General features: G+C 41.3%; 1 protein-coding gene across 2 annotated transcripts in view; it reads left to right on the top strand.

Annotated features, from left to right (window-relative positions):
• Window positions 1–22,290, top strand: part of LOC149274208 (mitochondrial glycine transporter-like) — a 63,534-nt gene that overhangs the window by 15,547 nt on the left and 25,697 nt on the right. For both annotated transcript variants that reach the window (XM_089505707.1, XM_089505708.1), the window contains exon 5: window positions 9,548–9,714. In XM_089505707.1, the coding sequence (XP_089361833.1) occupies window positions 9,548–9,714 (167 nt within the window). The remainder of the gene's footprint in view (window positions 1–9,547; window positions 9,715–22,290) is intronic.

Below are 22,290 nucleotides of genomic sequence, written 5' to 3'. Positions count from 1 at the left end.
GGACATGGATTACTGGAACCATATCCTGTGGTCCGATGAGACCAAGATAACCTTATTTGGTTCAGATGGTGTCAAGCGTGTGTGGGGGCAACCAGGTGAGGAATACAAAGGTGTGTCTTGCCTACAGTCAAGCATTGTAGTGGGAGTGTGATAGTTTATGCCTGCATGAGTGCTGCCGGCAATGGGGAGCTACAGTTCATTGAGAAAATCCAAATCCAGCGAAGACTTTACTCTTCTTTAAATTCATGCTTCACACTTACAACTCTGCCCGCCAAACAGCTCTACTTCTCCACTCTCATATCCTCCCTTTCTTCCAACCCACAACGCCTTTTTTTCTACTTTCAACTCCCTTCACTGTCCCTCCACACCCAAACCACAAACCTCTCTCACTGCCCAAGATCTTGCTACCTACTTCAAAGAGAAGATCGAGACTGCCTTTTCCCCTACAACCGAAGAAGAGAGCCACTCTTCTTTCTTCCTCTCGCCCAACAACCTGTCCCCTTGACCCCATCCCATCACACCTCACAAAGTCTCTATGTCCATCGCTTACCCACCTGTTTAATCTTTCTCTATCATCTGGAACTGTACCATCAGCGGTTCAGTCCTTGGCCCTCTGCTGTTCTCTCTTTATACTTCATCTCTTGGCAAACTAATCAGCTCATTTGGCCTCCAGTATCATCTATATGCGGATGATACCCAAATCTACCTGTCTTCTCCTGATCTCTCTCCATCTTTCATGTCCCGTATTACCAATGGCTTGTCTGCTATTTCTTCATGGGTTTCACAACGCTACCAGAAACGTAATCTTTCTAAAACTGAACTCATTATCTTCCCTCCCTCCATCTCCACTCCACTACCTGAATTCTCTATCACCATTAACAACACGACTATCTCTCCTACTAACCAGGCCCGATGCCTTAGGGTCATCCTTGACTCTAACCTTTCCTTCATCCCTCATATTCAGTTCCTCACCAGATCCTGCCGCTTGCACCTAAAAAAAAAACATCTCTCCCAAGAATCCACAAAAACTCTGGTTCATTCACTTATAATTTCTGTCTTGACTACTGCATCGACTCTCTCCTCTACAGTCTGTCCTAAATGCCGCTGCTAGACTTATCTTCCTTGCACGTCAAGGAAACACGCTTAACACACTTCCCCACTCTGTGAGACCCTCCACTGACTCCCAGTTACCTTTAGAATTGCATTTAAAATCCTGGTACTGACATATAAGGCCCTCAATAATACTGTTCTTCCATACATTTCTGCACTCATAAGCAAATACTCTCCTACTCGAACACTACATTCTTCCCATGGGCTAAGGCTCTCCTCCTCACTTATCACAAGGTTTCACTTCAGCTGCCCCATATCTCTGGAATCTACTCCCAAAGAACCTTCAGCATTCGCCCTCCCTCCCAACATTCAAGAAACATCTCAAAACCCACTTCAGAGAAGCATACCATCTTAGCTGCAAGAACTTCCTTGTCATTAGTACAACCACCACACTACCTCTCACCCTTTCTCTGTGCCTCATGTTTGTCACCCCATTCCCTCAAGATTGTAAGCTTGCTAGCAGGGCTCTCTCCACCTAATGTATCGGTTTGTCTTAGTCTGTCAATTCTTGTCTTGTCATACCCCTTGAATTTATGTATTGTATTAAGCGCTGCGTAAACTGTTGGCTCTATATAAATAAAAGATAATAATTGAGGAAACCATGAATGCCAACATGTACTGTGACATACTGAAGCAGAGCATGATCCCCTCCCTTCGGAGACTGGGCCACAGGGCACTATTCTAACATAACGACCCCAAATACACCTCCAAGACGACCACTGCCTTGGGTGAAGGTGATGTGCTGGCCAAGCATGTCTCCAGACCTAAATGAAAGGTGGGGGAGCGCAAGGTCTCCAACATCCACCAGCTCCATAATGTCGCCATAATGAGTGGAAGAGGACTCTAGTGGGAACCTGTGAACCTCTGGTGAACTCCATACCCAAGAGGGTTAAGGCAGTGCTGGAAAATAATGGTGGCCACACAATATATTGACGCTTTGCCCAATTTGGACATTTCCACTTAGGGGTGTAATCACTCTTGTTGCCAAAGGTTTAGACATTAATGGCTGTGTGTTGAGTTATTTTGAGGGCACAGCAAATTTACACTGTTCTACAGGCTATATACTCACTACTTTACATTGTAGCAGAGTGTCATTTCTTCAGTGTTGTCACATGAAAAAATATAATAACATATTTACAAAAATGTGAGGGGTATACTCACTTTTGTGAGATATTGTGTGTAAGTCTGGGGGGGGCATATCAAGGGCACAGTTGTATATAGGGGGTTATAAGGCATATTTGGGGGGCACAGTGGCATATCAAGGGCACAATGGAATATAGGGGGTTATAAGACATTTAGGGGGGCACAGTGGCATATAAGGGGTATAAGGCATATCGGGGCACACTGGCATATTTGGGGGCATATGCTTATCGGGGGCAGAGTGTCATATCAGGGGGTATAAGGCATATCTTGGGAGGAGGGCGTGGCATATCTGGGGGTTAAATGCATACTGGGGCATAAGGCATATCAGGGGGCACACTGGCATATCTGGGTTTATGTGGCATATCCGGGGGTATAAGGCATATCTGGGAGGCAGTGTGGCAAGCCTGGGCTCAAATGTGCATAACTGGGGGGCAGGTTGGGAAATAACAAAATTGCATTTTTCTCAAAAGTTTTTTTTATTCTCTGTTTTTAACATTCTGTTTGTTAAATTATTTTAAATTTACATAAATTTTTTTTTAATCTGATTAATTGAAAAAATAATCATTAGTGGCAGCCCTAGTTCAAATAGATGACAACTGCGTGGTGCGACCCCTTCCAGTGTTTCCCCAGGGGGAGTACAACAATAGATTCAGACCAGCGTGGTTTTCAAATTATGAGTGCTTTAGGAAGTAACAGTAACACCTCCTTCCTCACCTGTGGGACCGCCACCCCGAATCGCTGCCATCCGCCGGTCTCTACGCGGCACGGCTGCACTGCCACAAGGCAGGCCGCAGTCTCGACCTGCCGGTCAGCGCACCTCCGACAAGGAGGGGGCGTGGCTTAGCCTCAGTGAGTGTGGCAGCCTGGCAGGGAGACGCTAGGGGGAAGTGAGGGAAGGCGGAGTCTTCTGACTTCACCTCCTATCAGGTGCCAAGGGGGGAGGAGACCATAAGAGAGGGGATCCTGCTACCTACCCCTATATAAATTCTACAGACACCTCACACAGGGCTTACTGGTTAAGCTGTGTACCTGTGTGTTACCTGGTCTTGCTACCTTGAAGTCTCCCTGGTTTTGACCCTTGCTTTGTGACCCCAATATTGTCATATTGCCGCCTGCCTCGACCCCCTGGATTGTGACCCCGTTATTGATACTTGCTGCCTGCCTCGATCCCTGGACAGTGACCCTGACTGCTCTTTTTAGAATTGCCCTCTTGCATAGGTGTTGCTGGACTTTTTCGTTTCCTACGCTCACTCTCCTTTGAGTACCTATTCATGGGTCGCATAACTCTCGTTTTGGTCTTTGCTGTAGATCTGCTTTTTGCCACGCGATTAAACATGGGGACTTCTGCCAGAATGCTCGTCCTTTCATAGTTCTCTCTCCTCTACTAAGTAAAGCCTCCGCAGGAGGGTAGAAGAGCATGCCAAGGATTTGTATCCAATGGAGGTATTCTCGATGGCACAGATTGGGAAAGCCTCAACGCTACCGCCCGCTCGAGCAGCCTCGCTCCATCACCTAGTCTGTCCGCCTCCTGGTGCGTTGCCGTGCGTCCTCACATCATCAAATCATATATTTTTTAACAATAGGCACCCCAAAGTATTTTAACTCTTTCAATAGGGACATCAATTTGGGACATCTTTGATGCAGGTCAATGCGACTTACCCAATCAAATCATACATTTTTTTAAACTAGGCACACCATGGGCATTTAAAATTCTAATATTTTAACTCTTTCCATGGAACAATTTTTGTGATGATTTCTGTGCTAATTTTAGTACTTGCTCATAAAAATAAAATATATATAATTTTTACGTTTTGTTTCAACTGGTGGTTCCCGTGATGGTGACATCAGTGGGGAATTATTTTTACATTTTACCAAATTTTTCTAAATTATTATTACTATTAGTGAGCTGGGCTACATTGACTTGCATAGTTTAATGCTGTAGCTGTATTCAACCTGCATGAGAAGCTCGAGAGTTCTGAGGAGGGTTTGGATAGACCCTCTGTGAACTCTTTGGTGTATCAGTTGCAGCAACGTCACTCACTGATGGCGCTTGTGGTTCCTTTTTTTAAGGAATGAAGGCACGGGGAAAGACGGATAAGCCGGGGGAAGGCATTCCAGAGGATAGGGGCAGCCCTTGAGAAATCTTGTAAGCGCGCAGGAGAGCTAGAAATCAGAGGAGAGGATAGAAGGAGATCATTGGATGAGCGGAGAGACCGGTTAGGAGACCGGTTAGGAGTGTATTTAGAGATGAGTGAAGAGATGTCTCTAGGGGAACCGCTGTGAAGGGCTTTGAAAGTAAGAGTCAGGATTTTGAAATAACTGTACTTGCTTGATTATAAGATGACCCCCCTAAAGTTTGAATATTAATTTAGGGAAAAAAAACCCGATTATAAGATGACCCTATAGGAAAAAGTTTTTTGCTAGTAAATATTAATTCATGTAAAAAAATGTTTTCATATTTAATAAAAGCTATGATTGAGAAAAATATTTTTTGTTTTTATTTCCTTTTTATTTGCCAACCTGTCCCCCCAGTTATGCACATCTGCCCCCAGGCTTGCCAATCTGCCCCAGAAATTCCTTATACCCCCTATATGCCACTCTGCCTCCCTGATATGCCTTATACCCTCCCATATGGCACTCTGCCCCATGATATGCCTTTTAACCCCCTATATGAGACTCTGCCTCCAGAAATGCCTTATACCCCCATATAACCCCCCCCCCCCGACTTACCAATGCTTCTGACTCTCTGGTGGGGCAGAGGGTGGAGGCCGGCGTTAGTTCCACCGGTGCTTCTATGACTGAACACCGGAAGATCATCTGACGCCAGTGCTCTGTCATAGAAGCCCAGCGGAAGTGCCAGCAGTAGCGGGGGTTGTCTGCGTCCATCGAGCGGACGTTCACCGGCTGCCAGAGAAGAGAATTCTCCTCTCTGGCAGCTGGGGAAGGTATGCGCTATGCACGTTGACAACCTCCGCTGCTGCCCACTCTTTCGCTGGCGCTCAGTGATAGAAGCCCGGTGGAAGTACGGGGAGCAGCCGAGGTTACCAGACATGAGGATCCAGGTCCCCTGCAGTGCTGTGGGGGATCTGGATCTTAGTCTCATAGTCAGACCTCCTGAGGTCTGATTAGAAGACAACCTCGATTATAAGACGAGGGGTATTTTTCAGAGCATATGCTCTGGAAAAACCTTGTCTTATAATCGAGTAAATACGGTAATCCTGAAGCGCACAGACAGACAGAGGGGAGAAGTGTTAGTAAAGTGATGGCAAAGATAAGTCTGGCAGCAGCATTCATGGTGGATTGTAGAGGGGTGAGAAGGTTAAGAGGGAGACCAGCTAAGACAGAGTTACGGTAATCAAGGTGGGAGATAATACGGGCATGGAAAAGAGCCTTAGTGGCATGCTGTGTTAGGAAGGGACAGATGCGGGAAATGTTTTTAAGATGGAGATAGACGATTTTAGAGACAGACTGAATGTGGGAGAGGGGATGAAAAGTCAGCGTCCAGTAGGATTAGCATGGAGTAGCGGCCCTTGAATTTCGTCAGTAGGTCATTTGTAAGTTTTGTAAGGTGGTCTCAGTAGAGTGTTGAGGGCGAAAACCAGATTAAAGAGGGTCAAGTAGGGAGTTGGACTCAAGAAACGTAGTTAATTGGGTATAAACAATTCTTTCAAGAAGTTTGGAGGTGATAGAAAGTAGAGAGATGGGACGGTAATTAGACAGATCAGTCGGGTAAAGGGGGGGCTTTTTCAAGATTGGAGTAATGGTTGCATGCTTGAAGGAGGATGGAGAGATCCAGTAGTGAGGGAGAGGTTGAAGATTTGAGCTAGAGTAGGTACAAGAGTAGACGAAAGAGACAGGGGGGGGTTGGAAGGGATCGGGTCAAGGGGGCATGTGGTTGGACAAGAGGAAAGAAGAAGAGCATGTACCTCCTCTTCAGTGACAGCAGATAATTGATTTAATGTAGTGAAGGGAGAAGATGTCAATGGATAGGAGGGTGCATAGTCAGAGGGAGGGGGCGAGGGCAGGGTGGTGACTGTGCAGATATGTCATATCTGATAGTTTCAATTTTATTACTGGAGTATGTGGCAAAGTCAGAGGCATTACGGTTAGTGGAAGGGGTAGTAGGGACAGGTCGAAGAAGGGAATTGAAAGACAGGGAGGCGATGAGGGAGGTGAAGTAGGTTTCTTTAGCAAGGTTGAGAGCAGAGTAATAGGAAAGCAGCATTAATTTATAGTGCAGAAAGTCAAACATAAAATGAGACTTTCGCCAACTACGTTCAGCACTGCGGGAACAATGTTGTCGGTGTTGGGTTACAGTCGTGTGCCAGGGTTGGAAACGTGAACGTTGTGCAGAGCGATTAGTAACTGGGGCTACATCTTCAAGAGCAGATGTGAGAGTGGAGTTATAGAGAGAGGTAGCGTTGTTAGGGCACAACATGTTTGAGAAAGGAGAGGGACTAAATTGGTTGAGAATTTCTGAAGGTTAACAGAGCTGAGATCTTTGGTTAGGTGAGGTTATGGTGCAAGGGAGTAAGTATGAGGCAAGGTTAGGGAGCAGGAAAGAAAGTGGCGGTCAGAGAGGGGGAAAGGGAAATTAGAGAAGTTAGAGAGAGAGCACATGTAAAAAAAAAAAAGTCCAGGGTGTGTTGGAGATCAAAAGAGGAGGTAATAGAAATTTCAAAGCCATGGGACTCTGGGTTGTCAACTGGGATTTTGAAGTCCCCAAGGATAACAGAAGGAACATCAAAGGAAAGGAAGAGAGGAAGCCATGAGGAGAAGTGGTCAAGAAAGATGTTAGTCGGGCCAGGGGGGCAGTATATAAAAGCAATGAGTAGGGGGGGTGGGATTAAATAGTTGGATAGCATGGACTTCAAATGAGGAGAAAGAGAGTGATAGAGCAAAGGAAATAGGTTAAAAAGTACAAGTTGAGGAGAGTAGGAAGCCTTCCACACCACTCTTCCTGTAATCAGATGTGGGAGTGTGAGTGAGGTGGAGGCCATCATAGAGAGAGCAGCGGGAGAAGAAGTGTTACAAGAGGTTAGCCGGGTTTCAGTTAGAGCAAGAAGGTGCAGGGAACTAGAGGCAAAGTGGTCGTTGTTACAGACAGAATGTGCATTCCAAAGTGCAAAGGTAAATGGGGGGTAGGAGGAGAGGAAGGGTATGTGGACAAGATTATTGAAGTTTCTGCAATGTTGACTGGGAGAGGTTGGGGAAGAGCACCACAGAAGGGCCAGGATTTGGGGAAATATCCCCTGCTGCTAAAAGAAGTAGAAGAGAGAGTGAGAGAAGGTGGGAGTAGGACTTGTGTGAGCGGAGAGATTGCTAGGAGTGAGGAGAGGTGGCGGAAAGGGAGGAGGTGAAGTTGAAGAGTGCTTGGGATGAGAGAAGGGGAGAAGAAAGTAATGATGGTGCAATACAGACATAGTGTTGAGGTGCTGGTGGCTGGAGAGAGATAACTGTTCTACTAATAATAGATGAAGGTGAAAGGAGGAACAAGAGGATTTTGAGGATGGTAACTGAAGAAAGATGGTGATGGCAATGGAATGGTGTGTGAGCCTCTACTCCATTGCTCCAATCAGGGAGAGGGGGTGTACTGAGGCTCCGCCCTGTTAGGGAAGTACCAAAGCAGGCCAAAATAATGCAGATGGAGCCACGCAGGAAAGGAAGTGAACGCCTCAACACTGGGACAGCCTCTCAAAATTCATTAAATGTAATCCTACTAGACATTACTAAAACATTTTAAGCATAAATAAACTTAATTCTAGTTCATCTACATTTCAGTGCTTTTTGTGCATTTCTCTTTTGATCCCTTTGTCACCAATGACGTACCGGGTACGTCATCAGTTAGAAAACAATCCCACATCGCTGCAATTGCGGGGACACCGCTGCTACTGACGGCTCTATAACACGGGTGGTCAGTCTCCAGGAGGTCCCCCTGCCCTTCTGTACATGTGATCACGTTTACAGCCAATCACATGATAGACACAGTCCATTGATAAACACTGCCTTTGTCTCGGTTATTGTGAACTGGAGACAATTCAGTAGGAAACAGCATTGTCAAGGTTAAAAAACAAAATACTTTTGTTCTTTTGCACTTTTAAGTTAATATTGTGTAGTGCAGCTATTTTAAAAATTAAAAAGCTTTAAAAAAAAAATGTAGAAGTTTTACAATAAATTAAAATTATATAGGAATATAGTGTGGTTTCCAAATCATGGCAAGTTAACAAATATAGTTTTGATATTTTATTTCCCCATTTATACTAGCTGTGTGTATATATATATTTTTTTTTTTAATCCCACTTTTTAAAAATGTTATTTCTAAACATGTCTTACATTTATCCAAAATACAAATGTTTACCATATTTGTTCGATATAAGGCGACCCCCCAACATTTGAATGTTAATTTAGAAAATAAAACAAAAAAGCCTGCACTATAGGAAAAACGTTTTACTAGTAAATATTAATTACATGTAAACTATTTTTTCAGATTTAATAAAAACTATGATTGCGAAAAATGCATTTCCTTTTATTTGCCAATCTGTCCCCCAGTTATGCACATCTGCCCCACTCAACCTGTATTATGTCAGTGTGAGATGGACGGCTTAGTAAGGAGGCTGATTTAACCCCTTAGGGACCAGGGCTATTTTAAACATTCTGGTCAGATGTACGGAGCACAGCATTGGGTCATGCCTCCATAGCTCCTTGCGTGTCAGAAGAAGATGTGGAAAGGATTTACGGACTACTGGAGGGGTCAGACACCATCATCAGGAGCTTTCCTCCCCCTAGTCGTGGGTATCCCTTATCTGAACTAAAAACAAAATTTAATTCGGGTAGCGCATACTCAACCTGCAAATTCTGTTTAATATTGTTTTGACTTGATAAAGGGAGGATGATACAAAAGCAAAACGTTGTACAAAACGTACTTTTGTATTGGCCTGTCATTTGCTTTACGCCAGTTTTTAGACAATGTTCATCTAGGCTGCTCCTATTTGGACAGCCCTATAAAGCAATACATTTTTTGTGTATCACCATTCATTATTTCTGTTTGAGTTTGTATCTGTTATGTTAACGTGTTTTGTACTGATTTGACTTCATAAGTCAATTGGTATCTGTGGAATATGATCAGTGAATTATGAGCCCATACATATAACTCACTTTTAAACATCTATTTTTAGATGTCTGCATAAAAAAATATGTGTACACATTTGTTGGACCAGGTTAAATCAAATATCTGTTTATACCCAAGAATACACTTTAGCTTGATTTAAAACTGTTATACTTGTCTCTACTTCAGAAGAGGTTGAGCCTGCACTGACCCCTCTGCTGAACTTTATGTGTGGAATTATGGCTGGCATCCTGGCATCTGTGGTTACTCAGCCTGCTGATGTCATAAAGACTCACATGCAACTTTCTCATGAGAAGTATCGCTGGACTGGCCAGGCTGCCAACTACATCTTTAAGGTAACATCACATTTGAAAGCAAGGTGTTTTTACATTGGAAAGATTATTCCTTAAATAGCTAATTGCTAAGTTTAACCCCTTTACAATCTTCTAAAGTCATAGATGGTGTGCTCTGCATTACATTTGTTTATATGGTGCCAGCATATTCCGAAGTGCAGTGAACTCAAACTAGAGTCAGTAGAATACATTTAATTTAATCACAAACAAAAACAAACTGTACAAAAGAAGCAGAGGGCCTAGACAGGATTCTAGCTGAGGAAAGAGAGCTTTTGAAATGTGTATATCTCACAAAATCTCACAGGGAATTCCGGAAAAGGGGCACAGCACAGGTGAAACCCTGGATGCAGGAGTAGGAAGAGGTAATAATGGTGGAAGAGAGACGGATGTAATGAGATGAACAAAGATTGCGGTTAGGGGTGTATTTGGAGAGGAGGGCAGAGATATATATGGGTATTAGTTGTTAAGGGTCAGAAGTTTGAATTTTTCTCTGAAGGTTATAGGGAGCCAGCAACTGGCACAGAGGAGCAGCAGATGAAGAACAGTGACAGAGAAAGATTAGCCTAGCTGCATTTTTGAGGACAGATTTGAGAGGTGAAAGGCAGGAGAGGGGGAAACCAGTTAGTAGGGGGTTGCAATAATCAAGGTGCGATATAACAGAGGCTGTCTGTGCGATGCAGACCCCCACCAGCTGACAGAGAGGATGATCCTCTGCAGGAGACCTCGATTCTCTGTCAGCCGGTGGGGGTCTGCGCGATGTGCACAGACAGCCTCCGTTACTGCCCTTCACTTACGCTGAGGCTTCTATGAAGCTGCAGTGAAAGTGCCTGTCAGCAACGGAGGCTCACAAAACACCAGGGAGTCGGGAGAGAGGCAGAGCGGTGTATGGGAGGGGGGAGGAGTCAGAGGGGTATATGGGAGCCACCCTCCCATACACCACTCTGGCTCCTCCCCCTCCCATACGCCACTCTGCCTCTCTACCTGGCTCCCTGGTGTCTTGTGAACCTCCGTTGCTGACAGGAGGCAGAGTGGAGTATGGGAGGGGGGGCAGAGTGGAGTATGGGAGGGGGGGCAAAGTGGTGTATGGGAGGGGGGAGGAGCCAGAGTGGTGTATGGGAGGGGGAGGAGCCAGAGTGGTGTATGGGAGGGGGAGGAGCCAAAGTGGTGTATGGGAGGGGGGAGGGGGCAGAGTGGAGTATGGGAGGGGAGGAGGCAGAGTGGTGTATGGGTGAGTTATAGTGGTGTATGGGGGATATTAATTTCAGGGCATATAGGGGGTATAAGGCATATCGATATTAGGCATATCAGGGGGGCATAAAACATCTGGGGTAAAAGGTATATCAGGGGGCTCAGTTGCATATCACTGGCATATAAGGAGTATAAGGCATATCGGGGGCACAGTGGAATCTCTGGCATATAAGAGGTATAAGGCAAATATGTGAGTGGAAAGCTGGGGGTCAGATGTGCATAACTGGGGGCAGTTTGGTAAATAAAAGAAAATATAAACAAGGCTTTTTTCTCATAGTTTTTATTAAATATGAAAAATAGTTATATGAATTAATATTTACTAATAATTTTGTATTAAAACCTAGTTTGAGAAACACTGTGTTTGGGTTCTTGTAGCTTTTATTATTATGTGAGTAAAATAAGAAGGTGAATAGAGAGAGGCCATTGCAATAAAGAGATGAAAGTGTAAATTGTAAGTTTTTTATTACATTATCTTAAATTTAAAAAAATTGCAATTTTTTTATCCGATTAATCGAAAAAATAATCGGCCAACTAATCGATTATTAAAATAATCGTTAGTTGCAGCCCTAGTTGCATCCAAATCTATCCCGACCTTAGCAGAAATACAACCAAAATTCAAACACTCACAGACATGGATCAGACCAACCCCCCCGAGATGGCCTAATAGAAAAAGCCCCCAACACAGACTATTCCATTTCAACTATCTCCTGTTGTATACGACAAAACATAGACCGTCCTAGACATAGTTAAAGCCTATACCAAAATTACACTCTATCCCCTCCACAATGTACAGGAAATGTTCTGGAAAATGTTGCACAGAGCAAATCTCACCCACGCAAAGCCACAAAATGGGCTTAAATGCCAAAGATCAACTGCGGACCCCATGCATGGCAATGTAGCCACATACAAACCATCTGGAGACACACAAGAACCACCCTTAGAATTACATTAAATTTAAACCATGAATACACTCACCAACGCTAGATGAGTACAGCTGCAACACATCCTAGGGGTGTTTGCATTGAAAATAATTTACCACCATTGGCTCTTTTCACACGAAAGTATTTTAGTTGTTCAGAATGTCTTGGCTAACAACACAAAAAACAAAAGACGCATACACGGAAGCTTATAACACAGTGAGAATACATCGATTGCCTTCCACCTGGCACACAGAAGGCAGTCAAATCAACATTTCAACACACCCCTGGCACATGTCACAACTACTTCAGCAACAAGATCTTATGCAGGAATAACTAAAAGCTATGGTACTAGGATCAGAACATGTGACTTTCAACTATGTAAAAAAAAAAAAAAACTAGGCAAGCAATAAAAACAAAGGTGTCCGTAAAAAGGAAGACTTTTATATGCATAAATAAATATTATTTGGGTCATTTGAGAGGTTTTTTTTTTGGGGGCCCCATACTCCTTGAATACACGTTTGGTGCTTTTAAGGGCAAGGTATTTAGGTACAGTTTGTGTAGCTTAATTGTCAGATCCTGGATTATATTACAGTCCATATAGCATTTACTGGTTCTGCAATACTTATATTTCTGCAAAATATAAAGGAATGTGTCCTCTGGTTAAATCAGTCATTCCAGATTGCACTTCGTCCAAAAATGAAAGTTGTGTGGAATATTATCGGGTCGTGCATAAACAAAAGTTCACGTTTAAATTGTTCATGACTTTGGACCTGGATTATATTACAGTCCATATAGCATTTACTGGTTCTGCAATACCATACAATGGGTTAGTAAAAATGAAATGTTCCTTTTCTTCATTTTCAGAAATTAGTCGGTAAAGGTAATAGAAACGGGGCAAGGTCAATGTAGAATAAGTCAAAAGGTACTTAAAGAGACACATTTTGCAATTGGCTCAGAAATGGCGTACAGGGTTTTAAAAGCTCGACACAGGATGCATAACAACCCAAATATATGGTTACATCCATGGAGACTGGTGTATTCACACTCTATGCAGCATACTGTTAGGGATATTAATGAGACAAAATAGGCAAAACCAATATTTCGTCACACACACAAAATAACGACGCTACCAAACATTGCAGTACCACATCCACAATATTAATTTAAGGAGGATACCCTATATTTTATCTCCGATCCTAAATTCTTTCAGATCGCCAAAAATTATAATTCAAATTAGATAGATATCGCCACGATAGTCAATCAAAAATATTTATTTATTGTGAATACAATTTATAAAATCTATGTATGAGTCACACAGTGCATAATATAAAACACAACGTTCTTAAAACATGTCAAAATTGAATCAATTTAAATACAATATATTATCGATAGTTATCAATATGAATTAGTACTATATGAGTCTAACACACAATTAATTTCCAGTCCACTCAGCAACCAAAAATTGATAATAATCCGGGCAGTAATAAAGATATCACTATTTCTCTTATATTAGTTTAACTAATATGACAAATTAAAAAGTAATTTAATAATGTCTACGAGTATTAGTGAAATTTCTAATAGATGCAAATGATGTCAAACTTCATCTACAGGTAAAAATACCTTTTCATTATTGTTATTATCACGGGTTATAAACTGCAGTCTCACAAGTCGTCATATACAATAATGCAATATATTATTTCCCAGAAACAGGGAATTCTATATGAAGAAGACAAAATTCATCTCTATTCAGAATAATAAAACAATTATATTTACCACCACTTGTTGCTGTTGTCCAACTGGTCCTTGTAGAAGTTAATCCAGGTTCAGTGGCAAGAAATTAAGTGGGAAAGATTATAACTTTCTAAAAGTTATATAGGTTAGAACTCAAAGTAACTCCAAGAGTGAAATTTGGTGCCAGGATCTTTAGATTCCAATACTCTGGGGTAAATTTGGTGAATCAGTCCGTCCTTTTCCTTTTTTCTTTTTTTTTTTTTAATTATCCAAGACATAAGCTTAAAAACAGAGCTTATTATCATTGCCTCCACCTCTTGATTGGAATTCTCCAATCATAACGGTGGAGTTTTACCCATTAAAATTAGGATTTCTACTCATATTTACACCGTTGTAATTTCTTAATTTACCTGTGAGAGACGCTCTGGTCTAAGAATTAACTTAAAACCATAACATATGTGTTTGGAATTTATCCTTGGTCACCCTAATCGCCAGGTGTTACCTCCTAGATAGTAACTCAGGCCTTGGTAGTCTTACCATGTATCCCCCATTCCAAGTTACATTTCTAAAGATAGGCAGCGTCTACTCCTTAACTTTCTCATGGAAGATAACATTAATTGTATCATACATACTGAAACATCTATATACATGAATACTTCTTTGTTCTCTATTATAGAGGGAACAAACACAAAAAGAAATCATCACTACATGATTAAGTAAAATAAAATGGCTCTGACTGCATTTTGTGTTCATGTAAAGTACAGAATATATGAAATACATGTTTTCTATGATAAAATATCTGACATAATCCCCCCTTTAGATTATGACAAAGCAAAGTCCAGTTTGCTTTAGAATGATCTAAACACACGTCAGATTGTTGTCCGACATGGTACTTGCAGGGGTATAATGCACGGATGGGAACACTTTTGCTCCTGTAAGAGAAGTCATTAATGAAAACTTTCTATATCGATATCCACTTTCAGTAATCATTTTACGAACGATGTCTCTGAAACAAAATATAAAGGAATGTGTCCTCTGGTTAAATCAGTCATTCCAGATTGCACTTCGTCCAAAAATGAAAGTTGTGTGGAATATTATCGGGTCGTGCATAAACAAAAGTTCACGTTTAAATTGTTCATGACTTTGGTGCAGATTAATGGAGTGAGAGATTAATTTGGAATGCATATTCGTGGTTACAATGGTATCATTTACCATAACCATTAAGTCTACTAGATACTCTCTTTGTCGTTCCATTTCCCGATGAATAGCATTGATTTCTCCTTTTAAGCCTTGAATTTCTTTCTCCAAAGTTTGAACAGAAACAGAGTTTGCAGCAGACATACCGGTTGCAACGACTGCACCTATGGCTGTACATACCAAGGCAACAATTAAGGCAACAAGGAATCTTTTAGCTCGATGATTCAATGTAATAGAGCTCGATACAAACAGCTTCCTGGCTTGTTCCAAAATTTCTTGAACGTGTCTTTGTGCTCTTTCAAGATGCATCTGGTACCAGGCCTTTAATTCAGGGAGCTGCATTGACGAAACATTGTACTGTTTTTCGATGGAGATCTTCGGGTCTAAGCTGACAAACACACGTTGTGTTAGGATCCTCTTTTCTGTAAGGATGTATCCAGGAGTCTCTTGGATCATGATGCCAGAGGATGGTCCAGACTCTGCGATCGGTTCCATCCGCATCTCGTGACACAGGAGTAATACGATCCAGACGATCGCCTCATCCTTCTTGGACATCTTTCAGAACTCGAATCCTTGTCTTAATCTTCAAAAAGAAGAATAGTATGAGTATACATACTTGTAATATCACTTGACATTAAGACATATCTATCCAAGCTACCTATCAATATTAATATAGTTGCTGGATGGTATGGAAATTAATGATATGGATATACATTATCGCATAACATAACATTTCAAGTTGTATACGATACCACATTGTTGATTTGGATCTTCTGACTTCACACCGATGTTCAGTCTTCCATCTCAGAATCATTATCTAGAATTCTTAACCGAGATCTAGGATGACAAACACGCAATTGGTTAATATGAACCCATTTTTCAACAAAATCACCATCTTTAGGAATCTTGATCTTATAAGCTACTGGTGAAATCTTGTCAATTATGACATATGGACTCTTCCAAGAAGGTAGAAACTTCTTTTCCTTCACTTGGTTTCGTGCAAAGTTATACAGATAAACTTGGTCGGAGATTTCATATTCTTTCTTAGTAGTCTTCAGATCATAATAGGTTTTAGCACTGATTGCTGCTTTTCCTAGATTCTTTTGTGCAAAAGCAAATGCATGTTGAAGATGTTTACGTAGATTTTCAACATACTGATGAGTTGTTGCAGCGTTGATCAAATTATGATCAGATGTGCGATATAGCAAATGTTGTGGTAAAACCATCTTCCTGCCTGTCATCAATTCAAAAGGTGACATCTTAGTAGCAGTACTAGGTGTAGCTCTAATAGCCATTAGAACCAAGGGCAATTTAACATCCCAGTCCTTGCCAGATTCTTTCACATACTTTTTGAGTATATTTACTATGGACTGGTTATAACGCTCTACCCCTCCGCTAGAAGCTGCACGGTAGGCGATATGTAACTTGCATTTCACACCTAGGATTTTCCACATTTTTGTCATCTCTTCGCTTGTGAAATGACTTCCACGATCTGACTCGATTCTCTGAGGAAGGCCAAATCTGGAAAATACATGATTAATTAGTAATGCTGCACACACAGAACTAGTGTTCTCTCTGCATGGGATACATTCTACCCATTTGGTGAACATACATGTAACAGTTAACATATACTTGTTACCTCTTGAGGATCTAGTTACAGGTCCAATGAAATCGATTTGTATGTCAGACCAAGGTAGAGACATTCCTCGTTTCTGAAGTGGTGCACGATGAGTTGGAGCATGAGGTTGGAATTGCGGACAAATCAAACATCCTCGACAATAAGTTTGCACATCTCTTAGCATATGTGGCCAATAGGCATAATCACGCAGTATTTCGTAGGTGATCTTATCCCCACGATGACCAGATGTAGGTGCATCATGTGCGTGTTGCAACATTAAACCTCTAAAGGTGGTAGGAACATCCATTGTTGTATGCCATGTTTGGATGTTCTGATCAACAATCCATCCATTAAATTGAATTGGACTTTATATCTCATTAAAATTTGCAAGTCCTCATTATCCTTACAATCATCATCAGTGATAGGATTGGCAATAGGATCTTTTATATACTCATAAAATCGACCAATAACGGGATCGTTCTTTTGACTAGTGATTAGATCCTCATTGGGAAATTCTTGACTCCATTGTGCAATATTAAGGTCCACTTCATTTCTAGCTTGCTGTCTAGTTATAGCTTCAATCTGAATTGATCCAATAAGATCATCAATGTTAAAAAGTTCTCCATTGATGGCTGCCTGTTTTGCTAATGAATCAGCCAAATCATTACCTTCTTTATCGATACTTTGTATCTTAGAATGACCTTTGGTTTTCTTCCAGTAAATGGTCAAACCATATTTGATTACCAATTCATCAATCTTACAAAACAGCTTACCATGCTTCACAGGTTTGTTGTTACGTCTCAGCATTTGGTTCCGTTTCCAGCTAGGCAGATACTCGACAAAGCTATTGCGCACGTAGTTAGAATCGGTTATGATAACAAATTCTTTAACACCATATTCAATTGCCATTTGAATGGCCTTATATACGGCACAAAGTTCAGCTATCTGACTGCTTTTAGCACCAATGCTGTATCCTACAGATATATTTGGATAATCACCTGTCCAGGTGATTCCAATACCTGCCACCAATTTCCGTTCATTATCAATGGTGATATGATATGAACAACCATCTATGTATACACACGATAGTGGTCGACAATATTCCTCGTCATACGCTTTATAAGGAGAAAGTAATTGTTCCTCTAGGAAATCATCTCCGGTAGAGTTATCATCCAGAGGTAGAGCAGCACAATCATGTAGTCCATGCAGTAATTCTACGGTTAGAAAGATTACCGTCTCGTATCCTGTCGCTCTGCAAATATTGTAGAGGTTGGTGAGCAGTTTCTACAATGATCTTCTCGCCGTGGATATAGCTCCGAAAATTCTGCAATGCCCATACTGTAGACAATAAAGCTTTCTCACAGTTGTTGAATTTCATTTCAACAGGTGACAAGGTTTTGCTTGCATATGCGATGACTTTCTCAGATTGTCCTGTTTTTGATACAAAACCGCACTTATGCTTAAGTTAGTAAATCCTGTTTCCAGATAGAAAGGCTTACCTCCCTCCGGATATGCCAAACAGGGTGCCTGAGTGAGTTTTCTCCTCAGCTCGTCTATGGCTTTGTTCTGGGCTTCCCCCCAGTTCCAACTTACATCTTTCTGAAGCAGCTGTAAAAGAGGTTTTGTTAGTTCTGCATAGTTATCAATAAACTTACGGGAATAATTAATCATTCCTAAGAATGATCTTAATTCCTTGACATTGGTAGGAGTTTTGGCATTCAGAACGGCTTCAACTTTCTTATTCTGTGGACTTAACCCTTCAGAAGTTACCTCGTGTCCAAGGAAGTTGACTTTGGTACGACACCATTGGGCTTTCTGTAATAAGAGTTTAACTCCTGCCTCTCTTAATTGAGTAAGAACATGTCGGATCTCCAGAATATGTTTATCAAAAGATGTACTTTTAAGTAAAATATCATCCACATAGGCCAAGGTTCCCCTTTCAAATGCATCAGGCATAACTTTATGCATGAATATAGCAAATTCATGACCAGAATTTATGTAACCAAAAGGCATCCGGGTCCAAGTATACTGCTGTTTTCCAAATGTAAAGGCCAACTTGTATTGGTCCTCCTTGTGTACCGGAATAGTCCAGTATCCCTGGGCACAATCTAGGGCAGTGAATATTTTGGATCCTTGCATTTGTACCAAATATTGGTCTATGTAGGGTACAGGCCATCCAGACATATACACACGTTTATTTAGCTGTCTTAAATCAGCACACAAACGCCATTGACCATTAGGCTTCAGAATTCCTAGGATGGGGTTATTATACGAACTGTGCACCGAACGGATAATGCCCCGGTCCTTTAAATTCCGAATGATATCCTGTAGCGCATCATAGGACGCTAAAGGTAGTCTATATTGCTTGATACATACGGGTGGTAGATCGGGATCAGTCTGGATCCTAGCGACATGAAGGTTAGTAAAACCACAATCATAAGAATCTTTGGCAAAGATCTCTTGGAACTCCATTAGAATTTCCCTTAGCTGTTGACGTTCACTGTCATTAGAGCAAGCATCAGCCATGGATATCTGTTCTTCCACCCTTTCCTGAAATCCAGGAAAAACTGCAGGTTGACCTATTTCAAAGGATTCCTCAAGTTTAGAGGTTAGATCCTCTCCAGGTGGATCGGTCTTCTTTTGGTCATGATATTCTTGTTCATCAATTAGGTGGTCAAAGACGATGGAGGATTCTTCAATCCTGCACGAACCTTCACCTATATTGAAAGGATAAACAGATTGGATAGTGAATAAACCTTCTGGAATAGAATTAAACGTTTGTTCCACTATTTGTTCTTCTGTCAGATATTCTTCAGGAATGAGACCTATTACATGATTTTGAAATCCAAAAGTATAATATTCTGAATCCAATGCCAAACCTACAACAGTACCTTTGGATAAGGTAATATTATGAGGTGCAATGTTGTTTATAACAACATAAATAGGGTTTCCATGAATATTTACCATTGGTGTAGGTGTTACCATGATACCTAGCTGTTGCATCGGATTGGATAAGCAGATAAATGCATTGAGATTTCTCAATCTCTGGCCTTTCTTAACCTGTATGGGTAGAAGAAAGTTACTACTCCCTTGTGGAATGGTTACATCTTCAGGTACTTGAACACTGACTGCATATGGCAATAACTGTGCCGATTTCAGGGCTTCATCTTCATCCTGAAATTCACAAGGATCGCCTTTTAACCTGGTCCAAAGATTAGAATTAATCAGATCCAGATGGATAGCAAAGCGATGTATGACATCATTTCCCACATAAATCTGGTAACGAGGTTCGTCCAACACCAGAAACAAATGTTTGGCTGTCTTATTTCCGATAGAAATGGATAACAAACATTTTGCTATAATATTATGGCTATCCGATTCGCCGTCCAGATTATGGATCCACCTGTCTTGGGGAGAAAGATACCGGATAATTTTAGGATTAGCGATCTGTTTTAACAGACTTTTGCTGATATAGCTGTTTTCGATCTCCAAATTCAGCTTGGCATTCTTACTTCTCCCTAGATCATTCACTTGAACAGGAAAAAATAAATTGTTATTAACCCTTTCAATTTTATCAAGGAATTGAACATGACCTGCTGATTCCACAGATTCCACATAATCCCTGTGAAGAGAAATGGTTAAAATATCGCCTTCCAGAGATACATTTCGGATCCTTTCCGGTTGAACTTTTATGGAATGATCATCTGCAGGGGAAATAAAATCATTAACCTGCAAAACAGTAACATCGGATGACTGACTATGCCTAAAATGAATTTCAATTGAGTCCGGCCTTTCCTCAATCACATGGCAATTACGCCTGGATTGCTGATGAGACTTATCATATGGACAGTGGCGACTCTAGAAACAATATATAGGGAGGGCACAAAAGATACCACAGTCAAAACTGGGGGGGCATTAATAATTTCCACCATTAAATCATACCACTGAAAAAATCATATATATATATATATATATATATATATATATATATATATATATATATATATATATATATATATATATATATATATATATATATATATATATATATATATATAATATTCCCAAAAGTAATGATACTTTTGTTATTGGACTAATACTTCAACATGGAAAGCCTGAAGCCACAAATAAATAACACAATACCTTAACTTTTCCACTAAATGATTTCTGGGCCTTGAAAGTTTTGTCCCCTGAAGTCACTACAAATTCAGGAGGGCGTTTTATCTCTGGATATAGCTCTGCCATACCGCCACCTAGACAAACACACCAGGACAGTCTCTGCCACACCAACTACCAAACACACACACCAGGACAGGCTCGGCCACACCAACATCCAGACACATGCACCAGGACAGGCTCTGCCACACCAACATCCAGACACACACAGCAGGACAGGTTCTGTCACACCGACACCCAAACCAGGACAGGCTCTGCCACACCGACACCCAAACACACACCCCAGGACAGGCTCTGCCACACCGACACCCAAACACACACCCCAGGACAGGCTCTGCCACACCGACACCCAAACACACACACACCAGGACAATCTCTGCCACAATGACACCCAAACACACACCAGGACAGGCTCTGCCACAATAACACCCAAACACACACCAGGACAGGCTCTACCACACCAACACCCAGACACACACACCAGGACAGGCTCTGCCACGCTGACACCCAGACACACCAGGACAGGCTCTGCCACACTGACACCCAGACACACACCAGGACAGGCTCTGCCACACTGACACCCAGACACACACCAGGACAGGCTCTGCTACACTGATAACCAAAATACACAAACAGCAGGACACAATCTATGACACAGACATCTACACCAGGATGGAAATTCCACACTGCATTGTTGATGATACCCCTCTTAGTGTTTTTGCCCCTTGTGTATTGATGCCTCAGCCAGAACCCTTTTTAGTATAGATTAATGTGGTGCCCCCACACCCTTGTATGATCTCCTCCAGCCAGCACTATTTGTATTAATGCCCCCAGCGAGCCCCTCCCTTTATTATTGATTTATGTGATGGCCCCATCACATATATGCGTTAGACATGCATTTTTAACTATCATAATAAGTACTTATCACTTGAAATTGAAATATGATTTCAAAATAACAGCTGAACTGGCAGTTTAATATATTATTTATTATATATATTAATATTAGGCCCTGCCACCGATATATATATATATATAGATAGATATATATAGATAGATATATAGATAGATATATATATTAGACCCTGCTGCCTATAGCAGGTATAGGTCCACACATTAACATACAAGCCCAGCTTTGCATGTATAGATCAACTGCAAATCACATGTAAACTCAGCACTGAGGGTATAGATCAAATAAATACATGGAAACAGCACTGCAGGTAATGATCAACTAAATATGACATACAAACCCTGTATTTGCAGGTATACATAAATAATGTATAGAAACATAACATAGCAGATATGGATCTATAGAATAACACAAAAGCACAGCTTTGTGGGTATAGATCAATTGGAATTCACATAAAAACACAGCATTAAAGGTATAGATAAACCCCCACTTTAGATTAGAGCTCACACAATAAAATACAACAAAACAATTACACACAGAAAGCTCAGCTGGACATAAGGCAATGGATTCAACATGGTTTTGTGTAAATAGCTTCATTCTACAATATCATATTATTCACAATGGTTGCATAATTGAGTTATTGCATTTTTCCAGCATACCTGGAATGCATAAGGGAAACTGGGGGCAAAGGCAAACTCTGTCCCCAGTTTCCCATAGGCATCTTTGTCACTAAACATGGGACCAAAGATGCCTATGGGAAACTAGGGGCAGTGTTTTCCTTT

This window comes from Sceloporus occidentalis, unplaced genomic scaffold (assembly GCF_023333645.1).
Source record: "Sceloporus occidentalis isolate IW3139 unplaced genomic scaffold, rSceOcc1.0.p SCAF_343, whole genome shotgun sequence".
NCBI lineage: Eukaryota > Metazoa > Chordata > Lepidosauria > Squamata > Phrynosomatidae > Sceloporus > Sceloporus occidentalis.
This window is presented reverse-complemented; position numbering and strand designations above follow the sequence as displayed.